This window comes from Hevea brasiliensis, chromosome 2, assembly GCF_030052815.1.
Source record: "Hevea brasiliensis isolate MT/VB/25A 57/8 chromosome 2, ASM3005281v1, whole genome shotgun sequence".
In the NCBI taxonomy this organism is placed as follows: Eukaryota; Viridiplantae; Streptophyta; class Magnoliopsida; order Malpighiales; family Euphorbiaceae; genus Hevea; species Hevea brasiliensis.
This window is the reverse complement of record NC_079494.1, coordinates 98,171,150-98,190,503: the sequence shown is the minus strand read 5'-3', so window position 1 is coordinate 98,190,503 and position 19,354 is coordinate 98,171,150. Positions and strand designations below refer to the sequence as shown.

The 19,354-nt window shown below is 36.0% G+C and overlaps 1 protein-coding gene across 2 annotated transcripts; it reads right to left on the bottom strand.

Moving 5' to 3' along the window:
- Positions 1-412: 412 nt before the first annotated feature.
- Positions 413-18,732, bottom strand: LOC110636729 (la-related protein 6B). Of its 2 annotated transcripts, none has more exons than XM_021786552.2 (10): positions 17,928-18,730; positions 13,751-13,832; positions 12,849-12,943; positions 12,658-12,729; positions 3,284-3,363; positions 3,099-3,195; positions 2,401-2,448; positions 2,242-2,310; positions 1,450-1,599; positions 413-1,013 (listed from the first exon to the last, which is right to left on the bottom strand). In XM_021786552.2, the coding sequence occupies exons 1-10, from the start codon at positions 18,540-18,542 to the stop codon at positions 762-764; spliced, it is 1,560 nt and encodes a 519-aa protein (XP_021642244.2). In that variant the 5' UTR covers positions 18,543-18,730; the 3' UTR covers positions 413-761. The 2 variants fall into 2 exon arrangements, with proteins under 2 accessions (XP_021642244.2, XP_021642245.2); XM_021786553.2 differs by having other exon boundaries at positions 855-1,045; positions 17,928-18,732.
- Positions 18,733-19,354: the final 622 nt, after the last annotated feature.

The window sequence follows — 19,354 nt, the reverse complement described above, 5'->3', positions numbered from 1 at the left end:
TTTTATGTTGGGGTTTGATATTCATAATTAAAAAATAAATAGTGAAGTTAACTCCAAAACGAGAGAACGCAGCTTGAGATACAAACCTCTATAAATCTCGCGTACATTTTTCTTCTCCTTCCCTTCATCCTTAATTTATTCCCTTTACTACATTCTCTAAAATTTTTAATTAGAATCCAATTTACTCCCTCTTGATTACTTAAGAAACAACAGCATTTTGGTCAGCTAAATACAGAAACTAATCTATAAATTCGGATTAAACTTAAATATTATTAAAAAAATATTAAAATTCAAGCATGTAGTCCAACAAATTACCAATTTTATCTCAAAAATCGAAGCAAAATAATGGATCAAAGCATTTCAGAGTAAGCAAAACTTTAAACCACAGCCATCAAAACTATGAAGGTAAAAGTTTCGGCAGCAACCAGAACCCTCCAACTTCACTTAAATTAAGAGAGGCATGTAATTGGCAGTTTTTTCCTTAGTAATGTAAGTCTTGACTTGCATTTTACCTATAAGTCCCACCAATGGTTTCATTCTTTTCATTTCTACAACATACAGCTAAAAATTAAGAAGAAAAGGAAATAAAAATGATAACCAAATTTGTTCTGCAATATCCATTCAAAAATAAATTATTCAACCCTTACACCAACTACTTCTGATTGATAATAGCCCTTTGTATAACCCTGCCATCAACTCCCATGTTCAATACCACCCTTAAATTCCCCATCCTCCGTAGTTATCTTGAAAAAGACTAGTTATCATGCAATATTAACAGCAACTGGCTTCCCCCGACCCATAGCAAATCCTCTTGTGCCATCAGGCATACGGGGCCCTGGAGGTTGCTTCACCATCACTGGCTGCTCACCAATAACTGAATTATTAGAAGGGGGTGTTCCGATGTGATTTCCACGGTTATTATGATGGTACTGAGCCCTCCCACGCCCCTTGCCCCGACCCCGATTGCGCCCTTTTCTATGTGCACCCTCCTTGTCATTCACATGATCCTCTCCCTGCCCAAGCAAAGGCACATTAAAACTGAGACCTAAAACATCATTTAATAAGAGGAAAACAGGGATGCCTTGTCAGGCACATCAAAAGGAAAGCAATCCTTCTTCTGGATTCAAGGCAGTCACACTCACTTTCCTACTTAACAGAACATTACCAAAAGAACAAGCCTACTTCTTCTTTAGGAAAAAATGGGTAAAACTAATCCAAATCCGTCATTTCTTTTGCAGAACATAAATTTCCTTTATAAACTAACTGACCCTATTTTATAAGGAATAAATAGCAAGCCAATTCAGAAAATTTCCAGGATTTTAAAGTGGGTACAGTGAACAGCTTCTAACCTCTTAATTTCAACTGGCCATATTAGCTTATAATTTGCTAAAAACGATGAACCTTTAACATAGTGCGTAATCAGATTCAGGGAAATATGCCAGTACTTACAGATAGTTCATGTGAATGAGCAACATATTGTTGGCAAGGGTCTTCATTCTGTTTTTCATTCAGCTGTTGCTCAGGTGTACAAGCCTCATCTTCCTCAGAGTACCCTTGCTCATCATGCCCCTTCTTTCCCCGAGCTTGAGTAGGTTTTGACTAAAGATGTAAGAAACAAAAAAAAAATCAAAAGACTAATCTAACTCCAAAAGTTGGATAAGACTTGTAGCACAATAATTTGATTTGTCAATCTTTTAAGTTCAGATTCAGTGAATACACAGAATACCTTTGACACCCAAATATGCATGTTGTCACTTGGAAAAAAAATGTCAACAAATCAACAGGAATGTGTAAATGAAGAACATGAGAAAAAAAAAAGGGAGAGAGAGAGAGAGAGAGAATAAAAAGACAGTAAATTTCAAACAGCAAGTAAATATATTTCAAATCTGTTCCACATAATGGCAAAAGCAGCAGACAACATTAAATGGCAAGCTTTCAGGTTGTAAGACCAGACAAAGTTGCATATGAGATATTCAGTGTAAGAAATGTTTCTTCTTATGCTGTCTTATCTTTTTTCCTTTTAAAATTCTCTCTCCTTGGAGTATTAGCTATTTCAGATATTGTTCAATCTGCCACTCTTTGAAAACTAAGCATAATTGAGAATCACAAAATGTCAAATCAAGATGGAAGGTTTTGAAAACTTTCACAGTTTTGAAAACTTTCATGGCTTGGCTACAACATGTGATTGGAATTCCGTTCAAAAATAACAAGCAGGAGAAGAGGAAAAATGTAGGTAGATACCGTGCGTTTTAGCATTAACCGAACTTTAAGACCACTCCTCCAGTTCTCCTCATCATTTAGCTCAATTACCTGCAAAATAGAATACACTGTAACTTCTCTGGTGAAAATTGAAGGTTGGGAAAGGAGTGTTCACTCAATTGTAGAAAAGATAATACTTACTGCTTTCTCAGCTATCTCAACAGACTCATATTCCACAAATGCATGCAACTGCACATGACACAAGTTTAAATTTTAGATATGCATCTCAATACCAGAATAAATAAATCAGCATCAAAAGAATAGCAAAACATATGAACTAATAAAATAAGAAATAGGAAGCCAATGATAATAAGCCTGTACGACAGTAACACGCCAATCCTACTCACTCCAACTTGTATTGGCAGCAAGGGATAAACAAAAAAATTATCTTTCATCAAATAGGATCACAGTCTCAACATAGTACTTGAACGCATTTATGGTGTTTTAATCACTTCCGTTCAGATAGAAGGCCCACTTGTAGGCCACTAGGCGTTCCTTGTTCATTCCTGCAACCTTCTTTTTTGACCTTTTTTTTGGCTAGTCTGTCTTCATGGACAAGATTCAAAACCAAAATAATTATCATTGGCATCTTTTTAAGCATCACAATTTTTTTTCTTGCATTTTATATTTCAGCTTTGCTGCTCCAGTGTATCATTTGAGTGACCATCACATTCAGAAAACCAGCACAAGATGGCGTAATCAAATAAAAGAAATCAATTGTCTTTGACAAAATGAAAAGACATAGTAAAAAAGCTAAAGAATATGCTAAAGGTGGTCGCTGCATGGACGCGCGCACGTGTTCTGTATGTATTTATGCATGAGCATCCAGACAAACATACCTTGTTACTGAAATGCATTCCATCAGCTTTTGAGGATCGAGATGCTGAAGCCCCTCCACCAGAAGTTTGAGGTGGACAAGTACGAATAGTCTTCACACTGAAAAGGAAAAAACCCAACAGTATTAAATGTCTATTATAAATATTCACTTGAATTATGCAAATCTGATATGAAACCATCTTGGTACCTCCCAACAGTAGAGAATATCTTCATGAGATTTTGGTGACAATGATCTTCAGGTAAGTTTTCAGTGACAACTATACGAGACTAAAGATCAAAATGAAAGTAACAAAGTCATGTTAGAAGATTATATCTGTCTGAACTAAGAATACAGATATGGTAATGGAATAAAGAGTAAGCCTCATACAACCAGCTTGAAGAAAGTTTGATGCAGTCAATGATGATTAATTTGAAAATTATGTTGATTTAATTTTTCATTGTAATAACTTCTATCATTTAGGAATTATATAATTATTTAGGAATATTTAAAGAGTCCTATTCGGTTTAGTATTTTCGTAGTCAGTTTTGGCTATTGTTTTAGCATTTTCTTATTTTGGAATTCCTAATCCTAGTACCTATGTAGCACGGACGGAAATGCAGACACATGTAAACGTAGAAGCAGACACTGGGAAATGACATTTTAGAAAATATAGGAATCAAAATCATGGGAAAACGCGTAAATATAAATATAGTGATATTTAACTCAATAATATTAGTATTATAGTCGTTTTTATAACTGATATCTTGAATTGTAGATCAAAAACTTAAATCATTGACATTAATAGTAATATAAATATTAAAATAAAAAAACTCTCACCAAATAAAATAATTCTTTTGGTAAAAATAAGTTTTGTTTTCGCAATTATTAGAATTTGATTACATTGTGAAGCAATTTATGATTAATAATTTTAAATATATTAAATCAATATGCTTCATAGATATCCATATATATATATATATATGGAGAGAGAGAGAGAGAGAGAATTGAAGATTACATCTTGGTTTGCTAAATCACAGCCAAGGTATATTAAAAAAAAAAAATACAGCATGCTTAAAGCCAACATCAACCATTGATTAAGATTCAAAATCCTTATACAAAAACCAATCAGAGGCAGAGCAGAGATGGGAACTGGGAAGATTAAAGGAATCATCGGATCGACTTACCGGCGCTGCTGTCACCACGCCGTTGATCCAGTGCCATCACCTCCAAGCAAGTCATCCTCCACCTCCTCTTCTTCTTCTTTCTGTGATGTGGCACTAATCTGTGCTCTCACCTCTGTCTCTCTTTGTTCTATCGTGTTTTAAACCTAAGCTATTTCTTTTTTTAAAATAAGAAAAAAAAAAAGAAACGCGTTTTGACTTTCCCAATGTCAAGAAACGGACCCAAAACGTCTCACCAGCATTTTCCTCAGTTTTCGTGTTGGAAATATTTCCGAAACAGGGAAACAGGATGACTCGACATTTCTGTGCATCATAGCCTAGTACTAGTAGGACTAGTTATTATAATACAAATACCTATATAGTTATCATTGAATTTATATTCCTAGTTAGTATTGTGTTGGAATTCCTTAATTAGTGCATTAGCTATAAATTAGAATGTGTTAAAATCCCTTAATTAGTGCATTAGCCGTAAATTAGAATGTAAATTAGTGATATTAGGGATATTTATATTTATTAGCTTTTAGTTTCTTTCCTATTAAGGCTATAGCCTTTGTGTATAAATTTGAATCATTGTAACACTGTGAAATCTAATCTCAACATAGTATCAAAGCCTTAGCCATTTTATTTGGCTTTTTTTTTTTTTTGGGCAGAAAGAAAATAGTGAGAAATAGTTAGGATTTGTGTGGGTAAGCCTTGAAAGCGGGTCTGTTGAGGGAGGTTGTTGTCACCGCCCCTTAGGAAGGAAGAGAACCTCGTCGCTGGTCCTCGCCTGGATTCTCGCCGCCAGTCCTCGCCTGGATTCTCGCCGCCATCCGGTGAGGTGCATGATCCCACAAGCCGACAGAAGGTTTCCGACTCGTGTACACACGCCGAGGAGTGAGCCTGTTCCTGGTCAATTTTTCCAGCCGCACTTGTTTTCGATGACATCCCTAGTGTACCGCGCCTTTGCCCAGCCCATTCCTATCTCTTGGTTTGCAATTTTGTTTTTGGGTATTTGTCTTTTGCCTACTGTTTCTTTTAATCAGTTCTCTGAATCATGCCTAATGCAAAAAATTCAGTAGTTAAAGGGAAAATGACTATTACAACTGAAAATCCCTCATTAATTATTAGCCCCGTAAAGCTTGATGGGACAAATTACCTTGCATGATCTAGATCGTGTCTCCTTTTTATTCAAGCTAGAGGGTTGCAGGGTTATCTTACTAGAGATAAGCAAAAACCAGAAAAGTCTGCTTCTACCTACAGTCAATGGGAGTCAGAAAATTCTCTTATCATGTCATGGCTTATCAATTCCATGCAACCACATATAGCTCGTGCGTATTTATTGTTGAATAGTACAGCTGCCATTTGGAGTGCAGTTTCTTAGACCTATTCTCAAGTTGGGAATGATGCACAAGTATATGAGCTTCGAAACAAAGTTCATGGTATGAAATAGGGTGAGCTAACTATTGCTCAATATTATGCAGAATTAAGTGATCTATAGCAGAAACTGGACTTTTACCAGGACTTTCAGGCCTCATGTCCTGAAGATGCTGTTAAATTTCAGAAGTTGGTTGAGAAAGAGCTGATCTATGATTTTCTTGCCGAGTTAAATATGGAATATGATCAAATTAGGATCCAAGAACTTGGAAATGATCCTTTACCTACTTTAAGACAGACATCCTCTTATGTTCAGCAGGAAGAGAGCAGGAGGAGTGTCATGATTCATTCTATGTCTGTTGATAAGGCAAGACTAGTTGCTAATTCCTCACGTGAACAGTCACATGGTTCATCAGATAAGGATCAACTACATTGTGATTATTGTGGAAAAAATCGGCATAATAAGGAACACTATTGGAAATTGCATGGACGCCCCACTAAAGGGTGTGGAGGAAAAAGGATGGGCCTTACTAAACTACAAGTTAATGTATCTGAGGCTATGAATCTGTCTGAAGATACTACCACCATTGAAATGTTTTCTAATGAAGACGCACAGACTCTAAAGCGTTTGCTATCATAACTTGAATCGCAATCCACCACAGTTGCTTCTTCTAACTTCGTCAACTCAGGTAATGTTTTTCTTGCCAATCTTAATAATTCTTTTTGGGTTATAAATTCTAAAGCAAACAAGCATATGACAGGCTTTTCAAATAAATTCATATCCTATTCTCTATGTTCAGGAAAAAAAAAAGTCTGCACTGCGGATGGATCCTTATCTAGTGTTTCTGGAACAAGTTCTGTTAAATGCACCCCTTATATAAGTCTTAGTTCTGTTTTACATGTGCCTAACTTTCCTATTAACCTCTTGTCTGTCAATTCAATCACAAAAGCTCTAAACTGCCAAATTGAATTTTTTTCAACTCACTGTGTATTTCAGGAATTGACGACGGGAAGAACGATTAACAGTGGTAGACTACAAGATAGGCTATATCTCTTGAATGATTATGTTGGCCAGGCCATGTTGGGGCAATCTATAGGTGTTGAGGAACAAATTATCATGTGGCATAGCAGACTAGGACATCCTTCATTTACTGTATTAGAAAAACTTTACCCTTTTCTGTTTAAACAATGCAAAACTAAATTGGTAGTATGTGATGCTTGTGAGTTAGCTAAACATACTAGACAATCTTATCCTGCAGTAAATAATAAGGCTTCCGTTCCTTTTATGACTATCCATTCTGATGTATGGGGGCCTACTCAAACTGTCTTTATCGAGTTATAGATGGTTTGTGACCTTTATTGATTGTTGTAGTAGATTAACTTGGGTATATTTGATGAAAGAGAAAAATGAAGTTCTCTTGTTTCCAACATTTTCATAAAATGATTAGTACACAGTTTGATGCTAATGTTAAAATATTGAGAATTGTTAACGGTATAGAATATATGAATGGAGTCTTTTAGGAGTATTTAAAGGCACATGGGATTTTATATCAGACTTGTTGTGTTAATACTAGTTCACAAAATGGAGTATCTGAGAGAAAAAATAAACACTTACTTGAAGTTGCTAGGTCTCTTAAATTTACCATGAATGTTCCTAAACCTTACTGGGGGGATGCTATTCTTTCTGCGGCATATCTTATTAACAGGATGCCTCTTGGGACATTGGAGTTTAAGAGTCCTTTAGAGGTTTTGCAAGGTAAAAATTCATATACCGTTCCTCTAAAGGTATTTGGTTGTGTTTGCTTGTTCATAAGCTTAATAATGGGAAATATGAATGTTCCTAAACCTTACTGGGGGGATGCTATTCTTTCTGCTGCATATCTTATTAACAGGATGCCTCTTGGGACATTGGAGTTTAAGAGTCCTTTAGAGGTTTTGCAGGGTAAAAATTCATATACCGTTCCTCTAAAGGTATTTGGTTGTGTTTGCTTGTTCATAAGCTTAATAATGGGAAATTACAACCCCGAGCTCTGAAATGTATTTTTTGTTGGTTATTCTAGCACTCAGAAGGGATATAGGTGTTATCATCATCCTTCACAAAAATATTTTGTGAGTATAGACGTTACCTTCAGGGAATCTGAATCTTATTTCCATCCACCTCTTCAGGAGGAGCATAGGAAGAAAGAGGTGTATTTTCCTTCATCCTCATCCTCTCCCAACCTTCAATTTCAGGGGGAGAATCTGAGTTTAGAGCCTATACCTAACAATGAAACTCAGGGAGAGTCACCTAAATCTCAAAAAAGACTGAAAAGGCCAGATTTAAGAACACATACTCGACGAAACAAGACAAATATAGCCATCGAGCAGGAGACTGCTGATCAACCGGAATCCCTGGATTCAATTCCTGGACATCTTGAGGTATGTGATGAATTTCCTTTAGCTCTTGATGAGTCTAATTTTGATTCTCAGTCTGTTCTTCTTTCTTCTGATAATGATCTTGATATTCCTATTGCTCTCCGAAAAGGTGTTAGGACATGTACTAAACATCCCATTTCTAATTTCATCTTCTATAATTCTCTGTCTCCATCCTACAGAGCCTTTCTACTATCTATTTCCTCTGTCTCTATCCAACAAGATTGGAAGAAAGCTTGCCTTGATCCAAAATGGAGGGCAGCTATGGTGGAGAAGATGAAAGCTTTGGCAAAGAATGAGACATGGGAACTGGTTACTCTTCCACTGGAAAAGAAGCCAATTGGATGCAAGTGGGTATTCACTGTGAAGCATAGAGCAGATGGTTCAATTGAGAGGTATAAGGCCAGACTGATAGCAAAAGGCTTCACACAGACATACGAAGTAGATTATCAAAAGACCTTTGCTCCTGTTGCTAAAATGAATACCATCAGAATTCTGTTGTCATATGCAGCGAATCTTGAGTGGGACTTGCAACAGTTTGATATTAAAAATGCCTTTTTACATTGTGACTTGAAAGAAGAAGTGTATATTAAAATTCCTCCAGGGTTTGAGGATGAGAAGACCAGAGGGAAAGTTTGCAGATTGAAAAAGGCTTTGTATGGTTTAAAACAATCACCTAAAGCATGATTTGATAAGTTCAGTAAAGCGACGGTCTCCTTTGGATACTGCCAAAGCAATGCTAATCATACCTTGTTTATGAGGCATCGTAGAGGCAAAATCACAATACTTATTGTCTATGTGGATGATATTGTGGTAACTGGTGACGATAAGAAAGAAATGGCTCTTTTAAAGGAGCGCCTAGCACAGAAGTTTGAAATCAAAGATTTGGGAAGGTTCAAGTACTTTCTTGGAATAGAGGTTGCCAGATCAGATAAGGGAATCTTTATTTCTCAAAGAAAGTATATCTTTGATCTGTTGGAAGAAACAGGAATGCTGGGCTGTAAACCAGCAGAGTCTCCTATTGAAGCCAATCGTAAATTAAAAGCTGGAGTTGGAAAATCAGTGGATTTAGGAAAATATCAGAGGTTGGTTGGCAAACTAATTTATCTTTCACACACTAGACCGGACATAGCATATGCAGTCGGTCTAGTGAGCCAGTATATGCATGATCCTCGTGAATCTCATTCGGAGGTTGTTTTCCGCATCTTGCGATACTTAAAATCTACACCTGGGAAAGGACTTCTTTTCTTAAATCATGGTCACCTTCAGATTAAAGCCTTTACAAATGCAGATTGAGCTGGGTCTCTTGATGATAGGAGATCAACATCAAGATACTGTACCTTTTTTGTGGTAATCTAGTCACCTGGAGAAGTAAGAAGCGAAATGTGACAGCTAGATCCAGTGCATAAGCTGAATTCAGGGCAATGGATCAAGGTATCTGTGAGTTATTGTGATTACGGAAGTTGATGAAAGAATTAAAATTATTTGAAGCTAATGGTTTATTTTTGTTTTGTGATAACAAAGCTGCAATCAGTATAGTTCATAATACAGTTCAGCATGATCGGACCAAACATATAGAGATTGATAGACACTTCATAAAAGAAAAAATTATGGATGGTTCCTTAAGTGTCTCTTACGTAAGTTCGAAAAATCAGTTAGCTGATGTGTTCACTAAACGGTTAAGTTGTAAGGTGTTTCATAACCTAGTTTGCAAGTTTGGCATGTGCAACATACATGAACCAACTTGAGGGGGAGTGTTGGAATCCCTTAATTAGTGCATTAGCTGTAAATTAGAATGTAAATTAGTGATATTAGGGATATTTGTATTTATTAGCTTTTATTTTCTTTCCTATTAAGGCTATAGCCTTTGTGTATAAATTTGAATCAGTGTAACACTGTGAAATACATCAAGAAATTCTTCAATTCTCTCTAATCTCAACATATTGGTTTAGTATTTTCTTAATTTGGGATTCCTAATCATAGTACTAGTAAGACTAGTTATCATACCATAAAAATGTTATGAATAAAAAGCAAATCAAAGATTTTCAACAAGTTTGTAAGAGGTTATTGCATGGAAATAAGAAGGCACAGACCTGATTGCAAAAAATTGATTTCTTCCCTTAGTTTATTCAGATTTTTGTCTTTTCCTTATTTGTATTTAGGTTTCCTAAATTATAGTATTAGTTGCGCAAGAAATAAAACTTGCTAGGGCATAACTCCTAATTAATAAGGGAGTACATTCCTGTTTAGAGTCTAGTCAGGAATCAAAGTGTATTTAAGCACTTTATTAGGAAATAAAATTATTCAAGTCTAGTTTTATTCAAAGTTGAGTTCCTTAAACATTCAGAGATTGGAAGGTTCTCTCTAACGAGTCTTCATTTTACATTTACAATAGGTAACAAAGGGAAAGGCTGTAAAACTAACAAGCACCAATCCAACAATTTCCTATTAGATTTCCTGGTGAATCACCCACATACTCAATCCCAGACTCGAGACCGTAACAATTTGGTATCAAAACTCAACATGGGCAAAGCCTTCTTGCGACAATTTGAGATCTTCTTGAAGTATTATCATGATGATTGCGAAATCATCCTCACTCAACAGCAGGATTTATCATTGTGAATGGACAACCTTGCAAAGGAATTTAAAACCAGCCGTTTGGAGAAGCCATTGATGGACGAGAAGAAAAGTGTCCTACAAGGTCAACCGAATGAAGGAAAAAAAGACCAATCACTAATACTTCAAACCATGAAGGCCGGCATGAAAATGGTTGGTTTGTTCTGAGGTATTTAAAATTGGATTTTCCTTCCTAAAATGGCAAAGAAGATCCCATTGGGTGGTTTAGCAGGTGCGAGCATTGTTTTTGACACCAAAAAACTGCAGCAGATGATAAGGTAAGCCTAGCTCCTTTCCATCTTAAAGGAGTTGGTCAACTCTACTTCTTGAAATTGGAACAAGATAGCTCAATTTAGCATGGATTGAATTTAAAGAATGTTATCATCAACGTTTTGAGCCCCCAATTAATGGAGGTCAACTTGGAGCTTTGTCCAAATTAAGCCAAATAAGCTCAGTGGAGGAATACCAACATCTGTTTGAACAATTAGGTGGAGATTTTCATTAGCAGTTTGAATGAGGCTCTACAAATCAAGGTAACTATACACCATCCCACTGACCTATCAACTACAATGGATTTGGCTCAGTTGTCTGAACAACGAATGCACAAAGGCTACAAGCTCTAAAGGCTAAAGCGAGCACATTCGACTTCATATAACACGAACCCACCATTTATCAAGCAGTTATTTAGCGCTGAGATAGCATAATGAAGGGCAAAAGAATTATGGTTTAATGGCTATGAGCCATATATAAACAAGCATCACTGTAAAAAATTATTTTGGCTAGAAGGAATTGAAGATTGAAATGCTAAAGGGAAATTGAGAGTCAATAAAAGCTTTGTGAGGCCACTTTGTGGCAACAATTTCCTACCTTTGTGCTTAAGGACAAGCACGTTTCTAAAGGGGGCAGTAATGTTACGAATAAACAGCAAACCAGCTATTTTCAGCAAGTCTGTAAGAGGCTCTCGCATGGGAAAAGAAGGCACAGTATTGATTGTGTAAAATTGAGTTCTTTCTTTAGTTTATTCAGACGTTTGTTTTTCCTTATTTAGTTTTCCTAATTCAAATAGTAGTTAGGTTTCCTAAATTTTAGTAGTATTAGTTGCGCAGGAAATATTAGTTGTTAAGGCATATACTCCGAATTAATGAATGAGTATATTCTTGTTTAGAGTCCAGTTAAGAATCAAAGCGTATTTGATGCGTCCCACATCGGTTCTGCAGGGAGGTCTTGGGTGTTATCTATATAGGTTTACAAACCTCCCCTTGTGAGCTAGCTTTTGAGGTGGAGTTAGGCAGGTTCATATCATTTGGTATCAGAGCCTCACTCTGTATGGGTCGGTAGGCCATGTACAAAGGTTCCCTGACGTTCTTTGGGAAAGGTCGGGGTGAACGAGTCATGACTCCAGTTACTTCACGAGAACGTTCAGTCTAAAGGGATAGGGAATGATGCGTCCCACGTCGGTTCTACAGGGAAGTCTTGGGTGTTATATATATGAGTTTGCAAACCTCCCCTTGTGAGCTAGCTTTTAAGGTGGAGTTAGGCAAATTCATATCAGTATTTTAAGAACTTCATTCAGAAATAGAATTATTCAAGTCTAGTTTTACTCAAGGTTGAGTTCCTTAAACGCTCAGAGATCGGAAGGTTCTCTCTAACAAACCTTCATTTTACATTCACAATAGGTAACAAAGGGAAAGGCCATAAAACTAACAAGCCGCAATCCAGCAGTATCCTATTAGATTTCCCTATGAATAGCCCATGTACTCAATCTCAGACTTAGGAGTCAGGACCATAACAAAATACCTTTTTCATCTAGGTATTTTAGTAGAGACTTTCCTTCTGAAAATACGAGAATTGAAATTATAAATAAATACAAAATTTGAAAAAATTGTTTCTCATCCCCTTTTGAGTGTTCTATTGTGTTCTACATCACAGATTGACTTTTAAGTTACATCAATATTGGCAAGATGTACGCACAATTAAAAAGTAAGTAGGTAAAAGATACAGACATAAGAAACCTACTTGCAACTCTTCCACATCTGATTGAGTTAAAGGATGCTGACGTCTAACTTTCTTTCCATCCTCACTAACTACCTGTAGAATGTAGTGTCAAAAATGTAAGATGATCAATAGAACAACTGAACGAATAAACAAGAATAGATGCCATTAAGGAACAAAAATGTATTTCAAGCGCAAAATATATGAAAGCTTACAAGCTTTGATGAGTTCCGCAAAATGGAAGCAAGCTGAGAATTACTATTTATGGCAGCTTTGATCTTCTTAAAGGAAGCAACCACAGATATTGGCACTACATTAAAGCAAACAATATACTAAAATTGATTGAAACATTTGAAATAATTCTTAAGTGAAAATTGCTGAACAACCCTTTTCTTTTTTGTTGTACTACTACTTCCTTTTATAGGACCATATAACTTACCATATAACTTACAATGTGTAACATAACAGAATTATAAACATGCCATAGACCAAATTGATAAGAAAATGCAAATGAATTTATCTAAGCTACTCTACCCCCAAAAAGGCCAATCCAAACTAGTTTGATAGAAAGATTAAAGTATCCTACCCTCAAACCTTTGTCCGTCACAGATTTTATCTTAGCATTTTTAAAATTCAGAAAAAGAAAAAGCCTTCATAGTGCAGATGCATTTACAAACCCATAGAAACCATTCAAATAAAACCTCAGGGAAAAAGACATTTTGTCACTCATTGATTTGAAGAATGGCAATATTTATAGTTTATCATAGTATCTTGATTCTTGAGATGACTCCAGTTTACACAAACTTCATTTCGCTCCACAATATGATCATTACAAGGCATTAACTTCTAAATCCAAAGACCATATGAACGACTGAGGGGAGGCACCATTTTCATAGAACATCTAAAGAACTTCTACAATACTTTATAGTAACCAGACCATAAAACTAAGTGAAAATTGAGGCTGCATTTCCCAAATTTGCTTTGACCAAAAGCAGCTAAATTATACAACAGTAAAAGAAAGGGGCAAAAAAATGATAACATTGAGGGGCAGAAACACCAGATTTAGAGGATATGCTATAATGAAAAGCAAAATGCCACTGAAACCAAAGAACCTTACCATATCCCTCAGCATCCTTCTGTATAAACCTCATCAAATGATCAGTAGTTGCCAAATTTAAATCACTGAAATAATACTCGACCTGCAAACAACAGTTCAAATGTCCCAAAAAAAAATTAATAACATACAATTTGTGACAACACAAGGTAACACTTGAACATTGAAACTAAAATAGAAAATAATCTATAAAAGATTCAAATCTATTAAGGATGTTATAAAATCACTCAGTTAAAATACTAGTAATACTGAATATAGGCCAAACTGCCCAAGTCCAACAACCTAAACACGCATCCCATATTAAGCTTTTAACATGCAAGCATCACCACAGCTCCCCTTTTTATTTTTCTTTCAAAAAAAAAAAAGTTACTAAAAATTCAAAGAAAAAAGAGAAAGGAGGAGAAGGAAGAAGAAGGGGTTGGGGGGGGGGCGGGCTCATATAAACCCTCACATGCAGGCGAAAAATTTTGCATGCTAATAATCTCAAACCAAAATAAGCGATAACATTCATTTCCAAGAAGTATTTGATCACACTGACCTTAATAAGCTCCCAAGAAGCATTCAATAGCTGCCATTACCAAGGTCAGTAAATACAACAACAATGGCCTTAATTGACTCAAATAAGCCTCAATTTCATACTAGATGCAGTTGGCTACAGTCTTTTTTTATGCTAAAGAAACTACCAAGTAGACACATATCGGCAAGGTTATAGGAGAGGATTTGAGATATGGTCCCACCCTTCAGAATGTTCACTTTTGACTATTAAATGACAAATTAAACTATAAGTTTGTATAATTCTTTTCTTGGTAATGTACTTCAAATTTCCAATAACTTCTAGAAGAAAAAGTTGAAAGGTTTATTTGAGATTAGACAAATAATAGTTAGGGGGGAAACAAAGTTGACAAGCCTTCTTGCTTCATACAAGGTAACAAGAACATAATGTGTAATGTAGAGTAGAACTATAAATGCCATGTATGCTTTCAACCATAATTGTAACCCATGTTTTGTTTTTGTTTCTCTAAAATCAAAAGGCGAAATATTCAACTCTTGTTCGAAATACTAGGCAGACGAAAAATGCCTGAATAAAGGCCATTCTTCAACCACCTCAAAAATCAATTGTTGAAGTTCATTATTATATTTTATTTCGATGTCCATGGTAAAATATGTAATAGATTTTATTTCAAACATATAATATGAATTAAATAGCATACTGGAAAAATAACTATGTATTACATGCATATTATGTTTTCAATTAATTCGCCCTCAGTAATATACATTTCTTCCCTTGAATTTTTGCAATCTTTCCACAATTTAAATTATTTAAATTTATGGGCAATGAAAGCCAATTACTTAAATTTCTGGGCAATGAAAGCCTAGTGAAAAATAAATGGTGTCCCCATGCATGAGGCCTCCTGCACTACATGCTTTACGGAGGAGCCAATGTACATAACCTTTCATTTTCTGGCAAAACTGAGCAAAGCTAGGCAAACTGATTCACAAAATATTCAAATTTGATTCAGTTTCAATGGAATCCAATCAAGATCTAGCTTGAATAGCAAGCCAAGAAAAGTTTATTTATTTCATTGCTCCACTGGAGTGGCTTGCAACCCTAATCAAATACTTGTGTATATATATACAATTTAAGCATATTTTTACATCGTATAATATAATATTCATACAATAATTTATGAATTCAAGCTTAAACTCTAGCTCACTTAAGTTTATTTGTGCTTTAAGTGTAGCAAACAAGTTTAGCTACATCTTTCACACCCAAACAATCAAAAGAAAATAATAATGTGGCTCCATTTTTGCGTCAACAGATTGTGCTTTGAGAAAGAAATCAGTATCTCCTAATGACTAAACCCACAGGAAACAAAAGATAAACTTTATAATCTAATACATTTTCAACATTTTGTTATTGAAAAGTGCTGAATATAGAATATAGATCAAGATAAAAATCTTCATTTTTACAGAATCCAAAAAGCAGGTGAACACCCATTCAACTACCAGATGCCAGCTACAAGTCCTTAGGTAATCCTCACAGTTTGTTCCCTTATTTATTGTCTCTAATCATGTATTTAGCTATTTCTGCAAATCCCAAGGGCATAAGCCATATGCGTTTTGCCTAATGCACAATAAATAGAAAAATAATGATTCTAAAGGTTAGGCGCGCGCGCGCGCGCTCGCACACATACACACACACACACACACAAGACACGCCCGCACGCATACACACACACAAGACACACCTTAGTTAACACAATAACCAGTGCTGTTAAAAGGTGACGAAAGGCGCCGGGCGATGAGTCAGGTGAGGCGAGACGAGCCCCTAACGACTCGCCTGGCTGAGGCAATGCAATTGAGAAGAGGCGAGCGCCCGATCCCTGGAAGGCGAGAGGCATTGGGGCATTGAGGTGACAACTCTTCAATAATGGAAATTTTCTTTTTTTTATTTTTTTTAAACAGCATTAAAAAAATAAATAAAAAATAAAAAAAAAAACCTAAACTAGTTCTACCTAACACCACCAACAAAAAGCACATCGCAAAGCAAAAAAGAGCAGAGCAGACCAAGGAAACACTGCACAACCAGGTATTTTCTTCCTCTCTCTCTCTCTCATCTTTACATTCTATCGTCTACTCTCTTCTCCTCTCAGTCTCACGCTGTGCAACCTGGTTAGACCCGCAATCAGTGGGTTTTTTCTCTTTTCTATTTTTTTTCTTCTTTTGTACCCTTCTTCTCTTATTCTCTTCAGGATGCTCAACCTACCAGACTTCCAACACTTCAATTTTTTTTCTTTTTAATTTTTTTTTCTTCTTTTGTCTCATTCTTCTCTTATTCTCTATGCTGCACAACCTACGAGACTTCCAGCACTTTTTTTTTTCTTCTTAATTTTTTTTTCTTTTGTCTCTTTCTTCTCTTATTCTCTATGCTGCGCAACCTACCAGACTCCTAGCACTTATTTTTGTTTCTTTTTAATTTTTTTTTAAATTTGTTAAATATTTAGTATGATGTTCTTTTGATATTAAATGGGTATTGTTGTGATATGCTTTTTTATTAAATGGGTATTGTGATTTGTGATATATTTTTATGAAATGGGTATTGATGCACTTGCTACGATGTGTAAATTGCAATGGTGCAAATTATTAGAAAAATATGTTGTTTAATAATTTAATCTCTTATTTGCTTGAATTGAGAGTTTGGGACCCTATGGCCTTCCGTGAGAGGCGAGGCGAGGCCTTTTCAAAGCAAGGCACCATAACCTAAAATTTCCTAAATTATATTTAGAAAGCATTTAAAATATGCTTTGAAAAAGCCTCGCCTTGCCTCTCACCAAAGGCCATAGGGTACCCCGTACCCTGTCACCTTAATGTCGTCTTTCACCATGATAACACTAACAATAACACTCAGAACCTGACTTCAAAATTTTAAAAGTGACTGCCAGGCAAAACTAAAGCATGTCTAGGAAACAACTGCTTCATATGTAAAACCCTAAAATATCCATTATCAATTAAAAAAATGATCGATTAAACCATAATCCACTTCATCCTTTCTCCACATCGTATGTAGCGTATCGATAATCTTACCATTTTTGTCAATATTGACATTGGAAATGTATAATCTATAAACCTAAATAACATCTATCATTTGAAAAAGTGATTGATCAAACCATACTCTACATCCCCTCTCCACATGGTATTTTGCATAACAATAAGCTTAACATTTTTTTTCTTTTGGAAACTCTAAACATCAAATGTTCAACTACTCTTATTCTCTAGCTATTAAGTCCAGATTGCCCTTCAACAGTACAATATATTTAATGCAAAACGAATACTACAGCTAATAATACACAATTCTCAACATTATGTTCGGTTGGATATGTGCATGCTCTTCAATCTCTGCAACTATTAGAATTCGTATAACTGTTCCAGTGGTATGTTAATTTGGTGATTGGGATAATTGAACATGAAATTCTTTACCCAAGATTCTTAACAACCTCCTCCGATAAAAAAAAAAGGACTTAACTATAATTTAAGTATTACCAATCAGTTAAATCCACTCCACACTCGACCAGCAAACTATAATTTATCAAGCCCACACTCTTCACAAGCACACTAACTAAAATATACTTTTGCAGTTCTACACTATTTATAATAGTCTAGAAGCAAAAGGGTCACTCACTTGATTCAAAAGTTTCTGCACAGCCTCATCAGAAAGCCCATTTCTGTCAGCTTTGGACGCATGATCTGATGATGCTACATCCTTCTTCGCAGCTGCCTCCACTTCTTCCTCTGACTGACCCTTCATGGAAGCGGGAGCATAATGATTTTGATTCTGATGATGCTGATTCCCATGATACTGCATAGGCATATAGTGACTATTCTGACCGTGATGATGATTGCTATGGTTCCGAAGCGGAACATATTGCTGATTATGATGCTGGTGCTGGTGGTGGTTGTGGTGGTGCGGATGGGGATGGGGGTGGTGATTCTGGACAGGGATCACGTGAGGAACAGGGACAGGGCTATGAATCGGGACATGAAACGGCGAGGGAGGAGGTGGAGGATAGATATGCATCATGGCAGCAGGAGGCGGAGGAGGAGGGACGACAGTGAGCCGAGGAGGAGGAGGAGGAGGAGGAGGCGGTTGTTGCTGTGAGCGCGTGGGGACAAACTCAGGAGCTTGCGCGTTGAGTTTACTGAAGGATACATTCCGAGAAAGCGATGGATCTGAAGAAGATTGAGATTGATCTAAGTTTTCTGATGCAGATTCCACTTCAGGTTCTTCTTGTGCCATTACTATAATTACCAGTATTCAATCTTGAGTGTGGATTTTTGAATTTGTTGTTAAGTTTAAAAATAGAATTTGGGGATCTAGGGTTTTTTTTTTTTTTTTCCTTTTTCAGGGAGAACACAGCAAAGCACAGGGCAGAGGACGGGCCCTGAGAGGGCGAGGAGACAAATGGAGAGGATTTCTCGGTTTCAGGAATTGATCATAGTTGCCTATTTATACAAGTTGAGTTCAGTTTCACACTTTTTTGTGGGGCCATGTGGGGTCCACCTAAGTCCAAGATAGATAGTGATTAGTGAATAGTGAGGCCACTAATATTTCTTTTAAATTACTTATTTTTGCTTGTTTATTTGTTATTTGATTACCGATCTAATCAAGTTTGTGCTTCGGTTAATGTGTACCTTATTATGAATATAAGATGATTAGCTTTGATTATTAGCTGCGGGGTCCGTGTATTTGTTGGCCTATGTAGACGGTAGTGATTGATCGGTGCTGGTGGTAGTGTGACAGAGTAGCCTGATTAGCCACTGTACTGAGTAGAATCCCTTCCAGCGTTCTCAGGGAGTGTTTTTGTAGCGTCAAAAGAAGAGAGAAAAATGGTCAGTGATCAAAAATTAAAAAAGGCAATTCTATTATCCTGTTCTGTAAGAAAGAAAGGGATAAAGGAAAAGATTGTGAGAATTTGTATGAAAATCCATTTTATTTTTCATCTAAATTGAGAAAAGAAAAAAAAATAGGAAACAGTTTTAATTTTTTTTTTCTCTTTATGTCTTTTTTTTTTCTTTCTAATACTTTTATTTATTTGATATAAATATAAT

Excerpts from the sequence above, each read along its gene's own strand:
- LOC110636729 (XM_021786552.2), bottom strand. The coding sequence starts at position 18,542 with ATGGCACAAGAAGAACCTGAAGTGGAATCTGCATCAGAAAACTTAGAT. Across the intron at positions 3,196-3,283 it reads ATATTCTCTACTGTTGGGAG|TGTGAAGACTATTCGTACTT; the intron begins GTACCAAGATGG and ends TTTCCTTTTCAG. Across the intron at positions 1,600-2,241 it reads GGTTAATGCTAAAACGCACG|TCAAAACCTACTCAAGCTCG; the intron begins GTATCTACCTAC and ends TTACATCTTTAG.